Source organism: Microcaecilia unicolor, chromosome 10, assembly GCF_901765095.1.
Source record: "Microcaecilia unicolor chromosome 10, aMicUni1.1, whole genome shotgun sequence".
In the NCBI taxonomy this organism is placed as follows: Eukaryota; Metazoa; Chordata; class Amphibia; order Gymnophiona; family Siphonopidae; genus Microcaecilia; species Microcaecilia unicolor.
The window spans coordinates 159,353,140-159,374,340 of NC_044040.1; the positions used below are offsets into that span (position 1 = coordinate 159,353,140).

The following is a 21,201-nucleotide window of genomic DNA, read 5'->3' on the forward strand; positions in this document are numbered from 1 at the left end:
TCTGCTTCTTGCTGGCCTCCCACTTAGTCACCTCTCCCCTCTCCAGTCGGTTCAAAACTCTGCTGCCCGTCTCATCTTCCGCCAGGGTCGCTTTACTCATACTACCTCTCTCCTCAAGACCCTTCACTGGCTCCCTATCCGTTTTCGCATCCTGTTCAAACTTCTTCTACTAACCTATAAATGTACTCACTCTGCTGCTCCCCAGTATCTCTCCACACTCGTCCTTCCCTACACCCCTTCCCGTGCACTCCGCTCCATGGATAAATCCTTCTTAACTGTTCCCTTCTCCACTACTGCCAACTCCAGACTTCGCGCCTTCTGTCTCGCTGCACCCTACGCCTGGAATAAACTTCCTGAGCCCCTATGTCTTGCCCCATCCTTGGCCACCTTTAAATCTAGACTGAAAGCCCACCTCTTTAACATTGCTTTTGACTCGTAACCACTTGTAACCACTCGCCTCCACCTACCCTCCTCTCTTCCTTCCCGTTCACATTAATTGATTTGATTTGCTTACTTTATTTATTTTTGTCTATTAGATTGTAAGCTTCTTTGAGCAGGGACTGTCTTTCTTCTATGTTTGTGCAGCACTGCGTATGCCTTGTAGCGCTATAGAAATGCTAAATAGTAGTAGTAGTAGTAGTGTTCTCAGTTGAGGAATCTTTTAAAGAGCTACAGGAATTTTGATTAGCAACTACAAAAGAAACATATTTGCCCATAGGGTGGAATGACTGGAAAATCAGGTCAGGAAGAATAACAAGGTTCCTAAATTTTCCAAAATCTCCTCTGATACCAGTAGAAATGCTTAAGAAATACTTCCAAGAAGTGCTTAATATTCCATCAGAGGTTATATCCCCAATTGCTTGGACACATTGTTACTGGAATTGAGAGCGAACCAAAGCTGAAGAACAACCAAGTGGACCCCCAGCAAGTTATGAATTTTACTGATTTTCTAGAAAAATCCATGGAAATTGATGAACATATGACCTTTGTTGTGACATTTGCCCTGGATAGAGACAATGTTCTTTTATATTTTCAGTTTATGAATAATCTGTTTATGGGTTCAAAAATACAAATGTTTCCAGGCTTTTCAAGAGGAACACAGAAGAGTCACAGCGAATTCCTTCTGTTTAAGCCCAGGGTTTTGGCACTGAGGACTTCATTTCTCTTAAAATTCCGCTGTAGAAATGAGGTAATTTTGCATGGTTGTATGTCTCTCTTTTTTGACTCTAAAAAATTATTGAATTTTATGGTTGGTTGAGAGAGAACTATTGCAACTACCTCAAATTCACCTACTTAATCTGTTGAAATGCTGGCTAATGTTGGTTAGTTTCTACTTACAGTTTATAGACTTGCTGTAAGAATTTTCCTATAATATTATTATGCCATATTTTGTATTTGAATATTTTTACTGCTGTAATTGCCTATTGCTCACCTTTGATCTATTCTTACTGTACATCGCCTTGAGTGAATTCCTTCCAAAAAGCCGTAAATAAATCTTAATAAAATAATAGTACTATAGAAATGATTAGTGGTAGTAGTAGTGGTACCAAATATATATTATACAAGATGACAGATTAAAAAGAGTCTTGAGGTACTCATGTAACCGTATCTCTTATTAAGTAGTTGACCGTTTACCTGAACCTTACATAACTGTTGCTGTACTGGGACAGACCGAAGGTCCATCAAGCCCAGTATCCTGTTTCCAACAGTGGACAATCCAAGTCACAAGTACATGGCAAGATCCCAAAACAGTACAATACGTTTTATATAAATAAGCAATGAATTTTTCCAAATCCATTTTAATAATGGCTTATGGACTTTTCTTTTAGGAAGCTATCCAAACCTTATTTTAAACCCCACTAAGCTGACTGATGTCAGGCTCACCGGTCTATAATTTCCCGGATCACCTCTGGAACCCTTTTTAAAAATTGGCGTTACATTGGCCACCCTCCAATCTTCCAGTACCTTGCTTGATTTTAAAGATAAATTACATATTACTTAAATAGTTCTGCAAGTTTATTTTTCAATTCTATCAATACTCTGGGCTGTATACCATCCAGTCCTGGTGATTTGCTACTCCTCAATTTGTCAAATTGCCCCATTACATCTTCTAGGTTTACAGAGATTTGATTCAGTTTCTGTGACTCGTCAGCATTGAATATCATTTCTGCCAGCGGTATCTCTCCCAAATCTTCCTCTGTGAAGATCGAAGCAAAGAATTCATTTAATCTCTCTGCTATGGCTTTGTCTTCCCTAACTTCCCCTTTCACCCCTCGGTTATCTAGCAGTCCAACCAATTCTTTTGCCGGCTTCTTTTAGTATACCTAAAAAAAAAAGTTTTTACAATATGTTTTTGCTTCCAACACAGTCTTCTTTTCAAAGTCTCTCTTTGTCTTCCTTATTAGCACTTTGCATTTGACTTGGCATTGTTTATGGAGTTGCCTATTATTTTCAGTCTGATCCTTCTTCCATGGTCTGAAGGATTTTCTTTTAGCTCCAATAGCTTCTTTCACCTCACTTTTTAACTATGCTGGCTGTTTGGTCTTTCTTTCTCCTTTTTTAATACACAGAATATATGTGGCCTGGGCTTCCAGGATGGTATTTTTGAACAGCATCCACACCTGATGTAAATTTTTGACCACAGCGGCTCCTAACCATTATTCTCATTTTACCATAGTCTCCTTTTTGAAAGTTAAATGCTAACGTATTGGATTTCCTGTGTGTACTTACTCCAGAGCTTGTATCAAATCTGATCATGTTATGATTACTGTTATCAAGAAGCCCCAGCACTATTACCTTCTGCACTAGATCATTTGCTACACTAAGGACTAGGTCTAGAATTGTTCCTCCTCTTGTTGGCTCCTGAACCAGCTGCTCCATAAAGCAGTCCTTGATTCCATCAATGAATTTCACCTCTCTAGCATGCACTGATGTTACATTTATCCAGTCAATATCGAGGTAATTGAAATCACCCGTTATTATTATTTGTTCCCCATTTTGTTAGCCTCCCTAATTTCTGATAACATTTCTGCATCTGTCTCTCCATCCTTTCCCTCATAAAAGGACAATGATGACACCGGTCTATAGTTGGTAGGGTTTTTTTTTAATGCCAGCCAATTTCAATGAAACATGAGCTACACCAGTTTTCATTGAAGTACTAACAATAACAGTCAGTGCAGAGTTCACATTTTTCCAGCTATCTAAATTATATGTGTATTTTTCTAGCTATCTAAATTATATTTGTAGGACATATATCTCCAGATTAATTTGTCAGCCTTAAAGAGCTCAATATTAAACTAAAATGAGGGGGGGGGGGGGGGGAAGCTGATAATCATCCAAGAGTGCATGGTTTGGTGTGGGGTATTCTCGAAGGATACTGTTGAGACAGGATCTTTAGGGAACACCAATAGAGAGGTTTCAATAATGCTGAAAGGAAGCAAGGAGTGTTTAATGGGAGAAGAGAGTAAAGGATGCAAATTATTCCCATCAACTTCAAAGCAGCTTGTAGACGTTAGAAAAAAAAAAACACAATTTGAAGTGTCTATATACAAATGTTAGAAACCTGTGTGTGTGCGCCTGACAAGGAGAAAATGAAAACAAAACTCATTTTATTAAAGAAATATTGAACCCTGTTTCTTCACAGGGACATCAAACAAAATAAAACATGGAAAAGAAAATAAGATGATACCTTTTTTTATTGGACATAATACATTTCTTGATTAGCTTTCGAAGGTTGCCCTTCTTCGTCAGATCGGAAATAAGCAAATGTGCTAGCTGACAGTGTATATAATTGAAAACATTCAAGCATTACTATGACAGTCTGACAGGGTGGGAGGATGGGGGTGGGTTGGAGGTATGCATGGGGACATCAAAGCATATCATTGATATTCTAACAGGATGGGTGTGGATAGGTGAGGGGTGGGGTGATCAACAGAGAAATACAGCTTTTATGGTTTATAATGGGCTAGGAATCCCAGATCCTTGTTAAGTCCTTTCTGTTGGGTGTTAAAATATTCAATCATTCTGACTTCAAAGGTCTTACGTTCTTGTATGGTTTTAAAGTTACCTTTCAGGATTCTCACTGTGAAGTCACTGGTACAGTGTCCTGGTCCTGTAAAATGTTCACCAACAGGGGTGGGAACCCTACTTGGCACCAGTATTGTTCATGTGATGTCTATGTATATTGAATCTTGTCTTAAGCATCTGGCCTGTTTCTCCAATATAGCATCCTTCGTTACATTTTTTACACTGAATGATATATACCACATTGGAAGATGAGCAAGTGAAAGATTCCTTTATGTTGAATGTCTTTCCTTTGTGGATGACTGTGGTGTCATGTGAAATATTTTGGCATAGTTTGCAACTGGATAAATTACAGGGAAGTGTGCCGTTCTGTTCCTTTTCAGTCTGTGATGGAAGTTTACTTCTGATTAGCTTGTGTTTTAAGTTGGGTGGCTGTCGGAAGGCCAGTACTGGTGGGGATGGGAATATCTCTTTCAGTAATTTATCCTCCTGGAGTATAGGTTGTAGATCTCTTATGATTTTCCTCAGTTTTTCCAGCTCTGGATTGTATGTCACTACAAGGGGGATTCTGTCTGTGGATTTTTTCTCCTTGTACTGTAGCAGATTCTCCCTGGGTGTTTTGAGGGAGGAGGCAATATTCTTGGAGATTATTTTGGGGTTGTAGCCTTTCTGTTTGAAGGATGCAGTCAGGCTTTTAAGGTGTCTGTCTCTGTCCCCTGGGTCAGAGCAGATACGGTGGTATCTTGTGGCTTGGCTGTAAATGATGGATCTTTTTGTATGTGAAGGATGGAAGCTGGAGTTGTGGAGGTAGCTGCATCTGTCTGTGGGTTTCTTGTATATAGATGTTTGTATACAGCCATCACTGATTGAGACCGTGGTGTCCAAAAAATTGACTTTTTCTGGGGAGTAGTCAATTTTGAATCTGATTGTAGGATGGTATGTATTGAAGGCAGAATAAAATTGTTTCAGAGTTTCTTCACCCTCCGTCCAAATCATAACAATCTGACGAAGAAGGGCAACCTTCGAAAGCTAATCAAGAAATGTATTATGTCCAATAAAAAAGGTATCATCTTATTTTCTTTTCCATGTTTTATTTTGTTTGATTTCTATTGATAACCTTAAGAGTGGACTAACACGGCTACCACACTCCTCTACTTCACAGGGACAGAAAGAATAAGGTCTCTCTTAGTTCAGAAACAAACTCCACATAGGCCTGTACTGACAGGTCATAAGCCCACAGTACATACAGCTCTATGCAGGGTTTTCTAATAGTAGTCAGCAGTATTCTTATAAAGCTAAAGTCAAAGCTAAGCTTAGCCTGCCGTACCAGGTTCTGGTAGCTTACACACAGGTGGTGGAGACCTATACTCCAGGGCAACTCCTGTTCTCCCAGGGACTCTCCTTTCTGCTCTGCCAGAGGGCTTTTTACTTCCTGCTCACTGTTGAGCCAGGAGGCCCTGGCCAGGCAGCCTAACGTTGTCTCTGCTACATTAGCTCTGCAGTAACAGCCTCTGACACGGCAGGTTTACTGTAACCTCAGTAAGAGAGTGTATCTAGAGATGCCTGCACTGTGTCACTCACTCCCTCACAGCCTAAAAAATAAGATTGGGAGAGTTGGAGTATATAGCACTAAATGAAGAGGTAGATGTAATAGGCATCTCAGATAACTGATGAAAGGAGGACAATCAATGGCACACTGTGTTATCAGTGTACGAAGTATATTGCAATGATAGAGTGGATCAAATTGGAGAGGGGTTGTGCTGTATGTTATAGAGGGAATTGAGTCAAACAAAATAAATATTCTACATGAAACAGCACTGTGGAATCCTTCTGGATAGAAATTCCATCTGTGAAGGGAAAGAGTATATTGGTACGGCTGTACTACCATCTGCCAGGACAGAACAAACAGACAGATGAAGAAATGTTAACAGAAATTAGGAAAGCTGGCAAATTGGGCAACATTATAATAATAAGTGATTTCAATTAGCCCAATATTGATTGGATAAATGCTACATCAGCGAGTGCTAGGGAGGTAAAATTCTTAGATGTAATAAATTACTGCTTCTTGGAGCACCTGGTCCATGAACCGACACAAGGGGGAGCTATTTTACATCTAACCCTTAATGGTATGCAGGCCATGGTATGAAAGGTAATGGAGTTGGATCCACTGGGAAACAGTGATCATAACATGATCAAATTTGAGCTGATATCTGGAGTGAAGTCAATAAAGAAATCTACAATAGCAGCATTTAATTTTTGAAAGGGTGACTGACAAAACAAGGAAAATGGATATAAAGAAGCTCAAATGGTTGGCCACAAAGGTTAGGACTTTAAATCAGGTTTGGACGTTGTTTAAAAATATCATTATGGAAGCCCAAACTAGATGTATCCACATATTAACAAAGGTGGAAAAAAGAGCAAACGACAGCCGGCATGGTTAAAAAGTGGAGTGAAAGAGGCTATTAGATCCAAATAGCATCCTTCAAAGAAAGAAAAAAGGATTCAAATGAAGAAAATAAGCAATATAAGCAGCATTAAGCTAGATGGAAAGCACTGGTAAAGAAGGCTAAAAGAGATATGAAGAAAAACTTGCCATGGAGACAAAAGCTCATAGTAACGCCTTTTTCAGGTACATCAGAAGCAGAAAGCCTGCAAGAGAATCAGTAGGGCAGTTAGATCATGAAGGAGCAAAAGGGGCACTCATGAAAGATAAGGCCATAGCGGAGAGATTGAATGAATTCTTTGTTTTGGTCTTTATGGAAGAAGATACAACAGATATACCTCTAACAGAAGTGGTTTTCAAGTGTGAAAATGCATCAGAAATCTCTGTGAACCTGGAAGATGTACTGAGCCAAATTGACAAGTTAGAAAGTGATAAATCACTTGGACCAGATGACATACCCCAGGGTTCAAAGAACTCAAACATGAAATTGCTGATCTCTTGTTAGTGATCTATAACAGTGATCATAATATAATCGGATTTGATATTAACTTTGAAGTAAATATACATAGGAAATCAAATACGTTAGCATTTAACTTTAAAAAAGGAGACTTTGATAAAATGAGAACAGTGAAAAAAAAACTGAGGAGCGACTGTGAGGGTCAAGAATTTTCATCAGGTGTGGATGCTGTTCAAAAACACCATCCTGGAAGCCCAGGCCAAATGTATTCTGCGTATATTAAAAAAGGAGGACAGAAGACCAAACGACAGCCAACGTGGTTAAAAAGTGAGGTGAAGTAAACTATTAGAGCTAAAAGAAAATCCTTCAGAAAATGGAAGTAGGAACCGACTGAAAATAATAAGAAACAGCATAAGGAATGTCAAGTCAAATGCAAAGCGCTGATAAGGAAGGCTAAGAGGGACTTCAAAAAAAGATTGCGTTGGACGCAAAAACAAATAGTAAATTTTTTTTTAGGTATATTAAAAGCAGGAAGCCGGCAAAAGAATCAGTTGGATTGCTAGATGACCGAGGTGTAAAAGAAGCGATCAGGGAACACAAATCCGTAGTGCAGAGAGATTAAATGAATTCTTTGCTTCGGTCTTCACCGAGGAAGATTTGGGTGGGATACCGGTGCCAGAAATGGTATTCGAAGCTGATGATTCAGAGAAACTTAATGAATTCTCTGTAAACGTGGAGGATGTAATGGGGCAGTTCTACAAACTGAAGAGTAGCAAATCTCCTGGACCGGATGGTATTCATCCCAGAGTACTGATAGAACTGAAAAATGTGCTTGCAGAGCTGTTGTTAGAAATATGTAATTTATCCTTAAAATCGAGTGTGGTACCGGAAGATTGGAGGGTGGCCATTGTAACGCCGATTTTTAAAAAAGGTTCCAGAGGAGATCCGGGAAATTATAGACTGGTGAGTCTGTCATCGTTGCCGGGCAAAATGGTAGAGACTATTATTAAGAACAAAATTACAGAGCATATTCAAAAGCATGCATTAATGAGACAAAGTCAACATGGATTTAGTGAAGGGAAATCTTGCCTCACCAATCTACTACATTTCTTTGAAGGGGTGAACAAACATGTGGATAAAGGTGAGCCTCAACTCCACCCAGTGCTTTTTTTTGTGAGGTCCGGCTCACCTGCCTTCATGAAAGACCCCTGTGGAAACTAAAAAAGGTAAGCAATGTTCTTCTATGGATTAGGAATTGGTTATTGGACAGAAAACAGAGGGTAGGGTTAAATGGCCATTTTTCTCAAAGGAGGAGGGTGAATAGTGGAATGCCGCAGGGATCTGTACTAGGACTGGTGCTATTTAACATATTTATAAATGATCTGGGAATGGAACAATGTGTGAGCTGATTAAATTTGCAGATGACACAAAACTATTCAAAAGTTGTCAAAACACATTCAAATTGTGAAAAATTGCAGGAAGACCTTAGGAAACTGGATGACTGGGTATCTAAATGGCAGATTAAATGTAATGTGGACAAATGCAATTGATACACATTGGGAAGAATAATCTGAATCATAGTTACCTAATGCTAGGGTGCAACTTAGGATTCAGCACTCAAGAAAAAGATCTACGTGTCATTGAAGATAATATGCTAAAATCTTCTGCCCAGTGTGTGGTGGCAGCAAAAAAAGCAAACAGGATGCTAGGAATTACTAGGAAAGGGATGCAAAATAAGACCAAGACTATTATAATGCCTCTGTATTGCTCCATGGTACATACCTCACCTTGAGTATTGCGTTCAATTCTGGTCACTGTATCTCAAAAAAGATGTAGCGTAATTAGAAAAAGGTTCAATGAAGAGCGTCCAAAGTGATAAAGGGGATGGAACTCCTTTCATATGAGGAAAGGCTGAAGAGGTTAGGGCTCTTCAACTTGGAAAAGAGAAGGCTGAGAGAGGATATGATTGAGGTCTATAAAATCCTGAGTGGTGTACAACGGGTAGAACTGAATCGATTTTTCACTCTTTCTAAAAGTACAATGACCAGGGTCACTCAATGAAATTATATGGAAATACTTTTAAATCAAATAGGAGGAAATATTTTTTTCACTCAAAGAGTAGTTAAGCTCTGGAACTCACTGCTGAAGGATGTGGTAACAGTGGTTAGTGTATAAGGGTTTAAATAAGGCTTGGACAAGTTCCTGGAGGAAAAGTCCATGGTCTGTTATTGAGATGGACATGAGGGAATCCACTGCTCGCTCTGGGATTGGTAACTTGGAATGTTGCTACTAATTGGGTTTTTGCCATGTAGTTGTGACCAGGATTTGCAACTGTTGGAAGCAGGGCACTGGGCTAGATGGACCATTAGTCTGACACAGTATGGCTATTATTATGTTTTATGTAACTTCACTCTCGCTTACAGGGGAGAAAGAGTCCCATTCAGATCTATTAGACATTATTACACTTTCTTCTGGTAATTGTTCATTAAAAGCATCTCTTAGCTTCTCTATTTTCCTGTGGAATAAAATCCAGAAAGTCATTAGGAGTGATAGGACGTGAGATAACATCTAGGTCTCTCTTCTTACGTCAAAGACTCACTACATTAAAGAGCACTTTTAGGTCTATTTAGAGCAGCCTTAATTTTACTGCAATAATATTCATTTATAGCCTGAGTTTCCAGGGGGTTGCAAATCTTGAGGTTCATCTAGGCCACCTAATACTATTGTGCTGACCCAGTTTTCTGAAATTTCAGATGAAAGGTCATTTTTTCGCTTACAGGTATGAATCACATACATAAATCCAATCTTAAACCAGCCCAGAGGTACTGTTTTAGGTTGATAGCTAATGCCCTCTCTTTCCCACTAGCTATGAAGATTGCTTCTGTAGCATCACCATTCCTAGCCTGCTTGAAAAGCAGGAATAATGGCTAGAAATCCTGCTTGAGTCTACACATTATTGCTTAGTCACTAGGTTAGTCCATTAACTATGTAATTTGGGTAATGGACAATTATTTGGCATTAAATTTAAAATACTGCAGAATTATTATTGGCAGGGGGTGTGGCAAGATGGCATCCTAACCTGCTGCAGGAGCAGTTCGGCTATATGCTGAATATTCTTTGAACTACTGCCGCTTAGAATGCCTCATTCTAAAAGGAAAGCAACAACGAAGGGACAACCGCCGATGTCCCTGGTATCGTCTCCAATTTAGCAGACGCTTGACCGCTACATGCGGAGCTCTTCATTGGATACCGGTTTGGCGAGCCCCGTATTGACTGTCGACGGAGGAGCGTCATCGCTCCTGGGGCCGGATACCACCTTATCGCCGCTGGAGCTGAATCCCCCTCCATGTCCTGCAAGATCCAGAGTTGAGTTAATGGGACAGGCTGGAACCGAAGTTGTTATCAGCACTGACCTATTTGGTGGTTCTCCCTCTGGGCATGCAGAGAAAACTAACTTGGAGCAAGAGACTCCCCAGGAGGTGACGATGGCGGTTATTTGGAAAGCTGTCCAGGATTTAACCATTGAAGTGGCTAAATCAACTAAAGAAATGTTGTTAATCGTGAATAAACTGGGTACAATTTCTGAATCCCTTGATGATAAGGTTAAAACTGACTCAGCAAATCAAATTCTTCAGACACAAGACGATGTTAATAAATTAAAACTTACAGTAGATGTCTTAGTGAAAGATAAAATATCACCACACCGCAAAATAGAACAAATAGAGAACTATAACCGGCGTTTAACACTCAGATTATTGAATTTTCCTAAATCACTAGTATTGACACCTTATGATTTCTTCAAAAAATACTTACAAGAGCTATTGAAAATACCTTCAACAGATATGCCTCCATGTAATAAAATTTATTATCTTCCACCTTCCACCTTGAAATGAGGAGAAACCTCTGAATCAACTAATTTAGTGATTTCACCACAGACACACAGAACTGAACCCGGGATTCAAAATGTATCCGCTTTATTAGAAGATTCAATGACAGAAATACTGACTAGAGGAACATTGATAGCTTCTTTCGTTTTTGAACAAGATCTAAATATGGTTATGAAGTTATACTTTAAAACTTCCTCAGCTCTATTTTGTGGACAAAAAAGTTGGATATATCCTGATGTGACTAAAACAACACAAGAAAGAAGAAAGCAGTTTTTGACGCTTAGAGAGGAAGCAAGAGCTTTAGGAGCAACATTTACTTTAGTTTATCCTTGCAAATGTTTGATCTGTTTTTGGGGATCAAATATGTTTGTTTGTTTTTTTTTTTTTTTTAACCAAATCAGCTACGGGCCTTCCTGGACATGAAAAGTCTATCTAACCGACCGCTTGCAACATCTGAAACAGCTACAAATTAAAGGAAAAAGAGAACAGGACTAGGCCAATTTGGACTTTATTTTTCTTTTTCTTCATTATTAATCTCCTCATGTATGCTTAAATCTCCCCCTAGATTACCTTTTGAGGTCTAAGGAAGAGCTAATTATACTACTTATTTTTTTCTTCATATATCTTATTTCTCTGTATTGCCTGACAAACTACATTTGTTTGTAAAATGTAAGTTCAATAAATAAATAATTAAAAAAATACTACAGTATGTAGCCATCAACTTGTTTTTGAAGCCCTTTTACAATCAAACATTTTAGAACTCTGAGCTTATTTATTTGTATTTACCTCATGCATTTTCAGTAGTAGTTCAAGATAGGTTATATTCAGGTACAGTAGGTATTCTTTTCCCAGATCAAGGAGGACAAAGCCGTAGCGGAGAAATTAAATGAATTCTTTGCTTCGGTCTTCACCGAGGAGGATTTGGGGGGGACACCGGTGCCGGAAAGAATATTTGAAGCGGGGGAGTCGGAGAAACTAAACAAATTCTCTGTAACCTTGGAGGATGTAATGGGTCAGTTCAGCAAGCTGAAGAGTAGTAAATCACCGGGACCTGATGGTATTCATCCCAGAGTATTAATAGAACTAAAAAATGAACTTGCGGAGCTACTGTTAGAAATATGCAATCTGTCCCTAAAATCGAGTGTAATACCGGAAGACTGGAGGGTAGCCAATGTTACTCCGATTTTTAAGAAAGGTTCCAGAGGAGATCCGGGAAATTATAGACCGGTGAGTCTGACGTCGGTGCCGGGCAAGATGGTGGAGGCTATTATTAAGAATAAAATTGCAGAGCATATACAAAAACATGGACTGATGAGACAAAGTCAGCACGGATTTAGTGAAGGGAAGTCTTGCCTCACCAATCTAATGCATTTTTTTGAGGGGGTAAGCAAACATGTGGACAATGGGGAGCCGGTTGATATTGTATATCTGGATTTTCAGAAGGCGTTTGACAAAGTGCCGCACGAAAGACTCCTGAAGAAATTGCAGAGTCATGGAATCGGAGGTAGGGTATTATTATGGATTAAGAACTGGTTGAAAGATAGGAAGCAGAGAGTAGGATTGCGTGGCCAGTATTCTCAGTGGAGGAGGGTAGTTAGTGGGGTCCCGCAGGGGTCTGTGCTGGGTCCGTTGCTTTTTAATGTATTTATAAATGACCTAGAGATGGGAATAACTAGTGAGGTAATTAAATTCGCCGATGACACAAAATTATTCAGGGTCGTCAAGTCGCAGGAGGAATGTGAACGATTACAGGAGGACCTTGCGAGACTGGGAGAATGGGCGTGCAAGTGGCAGATGAAGTTCAATGTTGACAAGTGCAAAGTGATGCATGTGGGTAAGAGGAACCCGAATTATAGCTACGTCTTGCAAGGTTCCGCGTTAGGAGTTACGGATCAAGAAAGGGATCTGGGTGTCGTCGTCGATGATACGCTGAAACCTTCTGCTCAGTGTGCTGCTGCGGCTAGGAAAGCGAATAGAATGTTGGGTGTTATTAAGAAGGGTATGGAGTCCAGGTGTGCGGATGTTATAATGCCGTTGTATCGCTCCATGGTGCGACCGCACCTGGAGTATTGTGTTCAGTACTGGTCTCCGTATCTCAAAAAAGATATAGTAGAATTGGAAAAGGTACAGCGAAGGGCGACGAAAATGATAGTGGGGATGGGACGACTTTCCTATGAAGAGAGGCTGAGAAGGCTAGGGCTTTTCAGCTTGGAGAAGAGACGGCTGAGGGGAGATATGATAGAAGTGTATAAAATAATGAGTGGAATGGATCGGGTGGATGTGAAGCGACTGTTCACGCTATCCAAAAATACTAGGACTAGAGGGCATGAGTTGAAGCTACAGTGTGGTAAATTTAAAACGAATCGGAGAAAATTTTTCTTCACCCAAAGTGTAATTAGACTCTGGAATTCATTGCCGGAGAACGTGGTACGGGCGGTTAGCTTGACGGAGTTTAAAAAGGGGTTAGATAGATTCCTAAAGGACAAGTCCATAGACCGCTATTAAATGGACTGGAAAAATTCCTCATTTTTAGGTATAACTTGTCTGGAATGTTTTTACGTTTGGGGAGCGTGCCAGGTGCCCTTGACCTGGATTGTCCACTGTCGGTGACAGGATGCTGGGCTAGATGGACCTTTGGTCTTTCCCAGTATGGCACTACTTATGTACTTATTTACAGTCTAATTACATTTCCAAGACAATGGAGGATTAAATGACTTGCCCACAAATCACAAGGAGCAGAAGCAGGACTTGAGCCCTAGCTTCCCTGGTTTTTAGCCTACTTTGTTAAACACTAGGCTATTCATCAACTCAAGAGATGGTGTCTGAAAAACTTTTGAGCAGTTTTTACATTAGTGTGAAGCACTAATGATCCTTTATGAACCAGTAATTGTGCATTATATGTCTGACCATTAGGTGTCATTCTAAAGTGAGTGTATTATCTTATATCTTGTAGTGTCTATGTGTTAGAATGGAGGAAATGGACAATACACTCACTTTAGATTTTCAGCTTTTTACATATGAGGTAAATCAAACTAGTTGCTGAAACATTGTCAAAATTAATTTGACCATTAGGTGTTACCAGTGAACAGTGGGATGGACCCCCTCTTAATAGCTGTAATTATTGTTTGCAGTGCATCAGCAGCCCTGGTGAGCACAGGCAGTAGAGACCTCACCTAGAATAGCAGTACTTAACACTACCAAGCATAAATTAAAATACATTTAAAAATAAAAACTATATAACATAAATGTCTATTCAAAAGTGACAATAATCAATAAGTAAATCTATTATAACCAGATGTAGGATATCAAAAAAATAAATGGAAGGGGGGAAAGACCTCAGACAGGTGATAATCAGCTAGATTGCTGAAATTACTCATAGAGAATCACCATACTTCAATCATTGGTCACAATCCAAACTCCTCACTTATAATGGACAAATATTTTTAAGAGAATTTTTATAAAAAGAATGCTACATCCACTGTACAAATCAAAACTTTCAAGACATCAAAATGCAAAAACACTTAGCTTGAAGCAGCATAAAAGATGGGCTACCCCGCCCAAAGGACCCATTTCGCCAGTGGGGCTTCTTCAGGGGAAAGGACGCTCAATTAGTGATCACTGCTCAAATAGCAATTAGTGATGTCTGCTTGATGGTCTGGCTGGCAGCTCAAGCCATGGGGGGGGGGGGGGGGAGCATTGGGGTCTTGGGCCCCCAGTTTGGGCTTAGGCTTGATCTACAACCCAAAGTACCTGTTGAATGGCTGGTGGGGGTGCCCAATCCCAGCCAGCCGATGAGGTCTGCTGCCCAGAATTGCCCCAGTGCTGCCTCAGAATGCGTGATGAGTGCTGATGGCACCTGGAAAAGAGTCCTCTGGTTTCTTCACAGCTGAGGCAGCACTGGGGCAGGTCCAGCTGATGGGGATTAGGCATCCCCTCCAGCGAAGGTAAAATTATTAATGTGGCAGGGGAGCAATGAAATGTCTCTGGAAGGGGGTATACGTTTTCCAGAGGGGTTAAAGGCATATTAAAAAAGGAAAATTTTAAGGGTGGCATGGAATTCATTGCAATTAGGTAAAAACCCCACATGCAGTGGAGGTTTGATTCCTACGAAAAGTAGTCAAGCCAGGGGGAAAGGAGTTGGACAGGTAGGTTTTATCCAAACACGAGGGAGACATATGAATTTCCAAATCTTTGAGGAACAATCAAATGACTCTGAGGAATAATCAAGTAATCATTAAGCTGGTGAAGGATTACGTATTCTGTAAGCATGGAAATGAAATGGAGCTGTGAAATCGGGTGATACTTGGAGAGTAGAGGTGAGCAGTTTTTGATCCTTGGATTTTAGCTGAGTGAGAAGCATTAGTGGTTTGGGCAGAGTAGTATTTTTTCAGCGCAATAAATAGCCTGTTTTTACTATGCCAAAAGTTTGTAATGATAGCATGAAGAGGGTGAGGGTGCTTTCCACCAGAATCTTTCAAGATGTATTTGTTTCGTTATAAGAAGAGTCTCACAGTGTATCAGGGGTTCATAGTTTGCCTAGCATGAGAAGAGGATATAGAGGTATGGGGAGCCAAGGTGTCGCATGTGGTACAGAAACCCGAGTCCGAGAGGGAAGCTTGCTCAGAGAGAGAAAAAGAGAGAGTTGTTCCAGTAGCTTTGCTTCTGTGAAGTTTTTTTTTTTTTTTCAGTTTTGAAAAATACATTCTATTGTAGGTATGTGGGTGCACTCAGCAATAAATGGTTCAAAATCTTCTCAAACTGATCTCAATCTTCATCTCCCTAATTGCAAAGGACTTAAGTACAAAACATATTATGCATCCAACTTCTCAGTCTTGGGCAGCCAACTCTGGAATGCCTTACCAAGATCCATCCGTTTAGTCAATGACCATCTGCCTTTTTGGAAGCTGCTAAAAACTTACCTCTTTAAGCAAGCTTACAATAAAGACTTAATCTGTGAGTCCATCTGTACTACCTAGACTAGCCTATATCAAGAATTTGTCCCATATTTTTCTTCTAGTACACTCCTCTTCCTACACCTTATCCATTCTAGTGCATCCCTCTTCTTCCCTTCCTTTCACTCTCCCATTAAAAATAATATGCTTACCCCATTACACAACCATCTCCTATTCCCTACCTCTACCATCCTCCTTTCTTGCCCATCTCGCCTATCCTCATCTTACGATCACTTTCAATTTTACTATATTACATCTACATGCATTTTATATTACTTTGTTTAATCTTCATTACTATTTAAATGACCTCCTCTTTACTTACTGTATCACAGCTGCATCCATGTTATGCTACTTTGTTTAAACTATAGGATTTGTAAGCCATATTGAACTTGCTAAAGAGTGGGAAAGTGCGGGGTATAAATGCTACAAATAAATAAAATTATGTGCACAAGTCTGTCTGCCTTGGAGCAGGTGTAAATTTGTGTGTTTGAATTTGCATGCTATTAGGACTGATTCTGGTTACCTATTTTATAAAAGCACATATGCTTATTAAAATAGGCACCTTCTTATACTTTCAGCATAGGTGTGCTCTCATATAATTACTCCCAGATTGGGGAGGCACCCCAGCCAGTCAGATTTTCAGGATACCCACAATGAATATTCATGAGAGAGATCTGCATGCACTGGACAGGGAATAGGGGCATGGAAGCATTAACCAGCTAGAGTGTTTTGATTAGTATGCATTAACTGGGTAATGCTGACTTAACGCGGGAGCACTTAGCGGTAAATTCAGTAAATGGTGGCTAAAGATCAGTGCCAAAAAAACTAGCACTTAGTGCTTGTCTATAAATGATGCTCAAAATTAGGCACTATTTATAACAAAGCACCAAAAACTGCGATTGCATTTAGGCATGACCATTTATACCAATGAAACAGCATTTATACCAATGAAACAGTGTTGTGAATTTCTACACCTAACCCCCCTTGTACAAAGCCGCGCTAGCGGCTGCCGGTGCGGTAATGCAGACACAGCCCATTCAAAGTGAATGGGCTGTTAGCATTACTGCGAGGCAGCCACTAGCGTGGCTTTGTAAAAAAAAAAAAAGGGGGGGGGGTAAATTTGGTGTGGATCCTTTTATTCTATAGCAGCGCATATAAATTGTGGGAATGCCCCTGACCCGCCTATGTTCCTCCCATAGCCGAACCCCTCTTTTTAGAGCCACACACATAATATTTATGCATGGATCCAGACACGTAAATGTACATATGTAGTTTTTAATTAATAACTATTGCTGATAATTGATTTGTTAGCTCCAAATTACTGGTGCTAATTGGCTCACTATTCAATTAAATTGCATGTGTCTATTGGACATTGCCCAATTTTGTATGCACAATTTAAAGCACCATTTATAGAATTAAGGAGTTAGCGCCTCCCAAATAGGAGGTTGTACATGCTGCCGCATTATTTTTTTTGCAAGCCCCACATGCCAATGGAAAAATCAGTGCAGATCCTTCAGAAAATATATATTACAAAAGGCATAAATATTGACGTATTAAATCTAAGATTAACAGGTGTGAAACTCCTGTGTTAAGCCTTGATTTTAATGCATTTTAGTCAGTTTACAACATTGATGTTGTCCTTTAAACAAAATGTCAAGGGACTAGTACGATTGCGCTCAACCCAGTCCTTAGGGTATCCCCATCCAGTCGGCTTTTCAGGATATCCACAATGAATGTGCATGAGAGAGATTTGCATACCATGAAAGCGGTGCATACAAATCTATCTCATGCATATTTATTGTGGGTATCCTGAAAACCTGACTGCCTCGGGTGCCCCAAGTACTGGGTTGAGAATTACTGGACTAGTAGAACCAGAACAGTGCTAAGATGGAATATTTTGTTTTACAGTTAACAAGCACAAACCTTGGATTGAAACATCTTATCATGGAGTCATCACTGAAAATAATGATACAGTCATTTTGGATCCACCTCTTGTAGCCTTGGATAAGGATGCTCCTGTTCCTTTTGCAGGTATGAGATGGCATGCTTTTTTGTTTTATTTAAACTAATGGGGGGAAGTGGGGGATGGATTAACGCATTAATAGCATTTTAACGTTGGATGATTTTTTTTAAACGGGCTTCTTCCACACCCCGAGTTTACCCCAACAGCTTGGGCTTCTTCCCCAACTTCCTGCATGGCGCAGCTCATGTACCAACAGAGCCTGGCCGTGTAGGGGAAGAGCAGCGAGAAAGAAGGGAAAACCCAGAACCTAAATGAGGCAAATGAGGTGTGGGGGGGAGGTCTGTGTTTAAGAAATCCATGGAGGTCAGGAGAGAATCTGGGTGAAGGCAGGTGAAGGGGGCATGAGAAAAAGAAAGAGGGTGAAAGAGATAGAGAGGTGATTGTGTTCAATAGGAGAGAGCCAGTAGGAAAGGGCAAGAGAAATGCCCAAAATGCATGCTGTGATTAATTGTGCACTTAAAATTTTTAATCTTTGCCCACCCCTAATTTAAACATATTTATATTTTACAACTGCAGTACTATTTGCTGTCATTCCTGACTAACTTTTTTAAAAGATGCTAAATAACATGCAGATGACTTCCACTGATAATTGCTTGTACCACCCAATTAGCGTGTTTTCAAGATTTTAGATGAGGCTGTTTAGGCTGTGACATAAAGTAATGATTGTGCAGAGGTAAATGGAGAGTATATTATACCAGCGCAAACTTTATTTTGCACAAAAGCAGAATGCAAAGGTTAATATTCAGTTTGTGCTGTAAAAATACTAATTAGCAGAATTACTTGTTGCTGTGAAATGAAAATTTAAGGCAACGTTAAAGAATCATCTGCTATCTGTGAACCTTGGAAAGGCTGGAATATCTAGAAGCACAATGTTTAATTAACGGTATTAGTTCTTACTATCATACAATGTCAAGGTGGGATATTTAGAACCAGATTTACTAAAGGGTTTCCACGTTATGGGGAAAATTTTGTATCTGATCGAAGCATCTGGATTAGTATTTTAGATGCTCACATTGGAACCTGCAATATGGAACTGCTAGAGGTAAGCGGGTATAAGTATTTTAAATAAATAGATTTGGCTGGGAGTATGGCTACATAAACATAGGCACTTGGAACACAGTACGTTCTTTTATGTGATATAAACATAAACATTTCCAGGAGCAGAGAATGGGTAGAGCAGGGATGGGATCAATACTTTGTAGGTATTTTATAAAATGTATGCGTATATGTTGATTTCCATTGGCACATAAAGTTCCTTTAGAAGAAGAGTAATGATAAGATTACTTTTATAAGAGGGAATAAAGCACATTTACCTGTTTTATAAAAGTAATATGGGTCAAATTCTTTATATGGTGCCTAGAAAATTCACGTGGAAAAATTTTCTGCCTAAGCATATTCTATAAGTGGTGCCTAGATATAGGTATGGTATATAGAATGTGCTTAGTTGATATCGTAGCGCGTAAAACTACGCACCTCCACCAGTGAAAACTTGGCATAAATCCCGACATGTCGATTTAGGCGCAGAGTGGTATATTCTATAACAATGCGCATAAATTTTGAAACACCTATAGAACACTGATTTCCCTGTTCATATCCATGCCCCCTTTTGCCTGCGTGCATTAAAATTTTGGCAAAGTGCCTTACAGAATACGCTTAGGGAATTGTGCATGTAAATTGTAATTATTGCCAATTAGTGCTCATTATTGCATGTGAAGTGCTGCTAACAATGTTGATTGCCTTAAGTCAATTAAATTGTGCACGTTGTTACAGAATACGCTTGTATTTTGACGCAGATCTCTAGGCGTCCTATATAGAATCCAAGGGCATATGCATCTGTATGCCTTTATAAAAGTGAAGCCCACAGAGTTCCAGGAGAAAGTTGTACCTGCTCATTATTTGCTAACTCACGGTAATATATCACATGGTAGCTGCATTTTCTGATTCTAGTCCCACATTAAAGTGGTAATTAGTGTGGTGGTACCTGACCACATTTAACACAGGCTCACTTTCCATCTCATAAGTACATAAGTGTTGCCATACTGGGACAGACCGAAAGTCCATCAAGCCCAGTATCCTGTTTCCAACAGTGGCCAATCCAGGTCACAATTACCTGGCAAGATCCCAAAACATTACAATATATTTTATGCTGCTTATCCCAGAAATAAGCAGTGGATTTTCCCAAGCCCTATTTAGGAGGTGGTAAGTGCGCCCATGCTAACTGCGCGCTAGTCAGCTGGCTAACGCTTTCATGCCCACTCTCTTCCCGATGCCCCCCCCCCCCAAGAGAAAAATTCAGTAACACTTGATTTACCATGATCAAATGGGCAAACTACTGCAAATCCAGTTAAAGCAGTGCATTAACAGTGTGTTAATTGCTTAATTCACTTTAGTAAAAGGGTCCCTATGTGTGAGAATGTGCTGGTAAAAATTGGCTCATCTTGGGTGTTTTATAAAATATACACTTTGTGCATTTGTTAGTGTGCATTCGGTTTACTAATATGCCATTAAAAAAAAAACTAGTGTCTGCTACATTGATTTAACAAACATTACCATACGTTAAGTTTCATTAGAAGTTTTTAATAAGGGTTGTCGGCATTTAAAAAAAAATAAAAACACATATGTAGAATGAACTGAAAAAAAAGCCCCAGAAACTGCTGACATTTTTTTCTGTGCCAATCCTGCTGGGCTCTGCCCATCCTCTACCCCTCTCCTGAAAATGTCAAACAGTAGGCATTATTGGCCAGACTTTGAGCCAGCGTGGTCACTGGTTCGAGTTAATTGCTGGCATGTAATTTAATCCATATGTTCAGTGCTGCTGTTCATACTTGTAGAGTCACCAAATATATGAACTGGTCAGTGACTGAGTTGTTACTATCCATTTAAAAGCAGAATATTTCTGTTATAGATAATGTTTTGCCACACCTTTCCATATTTCTAATCTATACCATTTTTAAAAAAAATATGGTGTTATTGTATTTTTATTCAATACAGGTTCAACAATGTATTACATTACATTCCCTAACAGCCAAGAATCTCTAATTATAGAAGCTTGTCTTCCCCAAACTCCACTCCCATTTCTCCTCCCCCTTCACACTTCTTTCTGAGCCATTATATTGGGGCAGTGAGTGTAAGCTGTATCTGGGCCTGTCCTTAAACTCCTTCCCCGTACCCTAAAACACTTCCCCAAACCCCAAGAAATTTCAGCTATAATATGCATCTAATTTCATTTGTCATATTAAAATTCCCTCCCCTTACTGCTTCTGAATTCCAGGCCTTTTGAAATTTGTCCACAGAGCTTCTCTGAATAGCTGCGTTTTGCACAGTGAATTCACCTTCCAAGTTCATCATTCTTACCTGCTCTAGCAATCTTGCACCTTGCTGCCATTAGACAAGTACTCGTAAAACTCCATCTGCAC

The 21,201-nt window shown here is 39.7% G+C and overlaps 1 protein-coding gene across 1 annotated transcript in view; it reads left to right on the forward strand.

Annotated features, from left to right (window-relative positions):
• CLSTN2 (calsyntenin 2) overlaps positions 1 to 21,201 on the forward strand; it is a 1,123,462-nt gene that overhangs the window by 385,574 nt on the left and 716,687 nt on the right. The window contains exon 3 of the mRNA XM_030216144.1: positions 17,671 to 17,793. Within this exon, the coding sequence (XP_030072004.1) occupies positions 17,671 to 17,793 (123 nt within the window). The remainder of the gene's footprint in view (positions 1 to 17,670; positions 17,794 to 21,201) is intronic.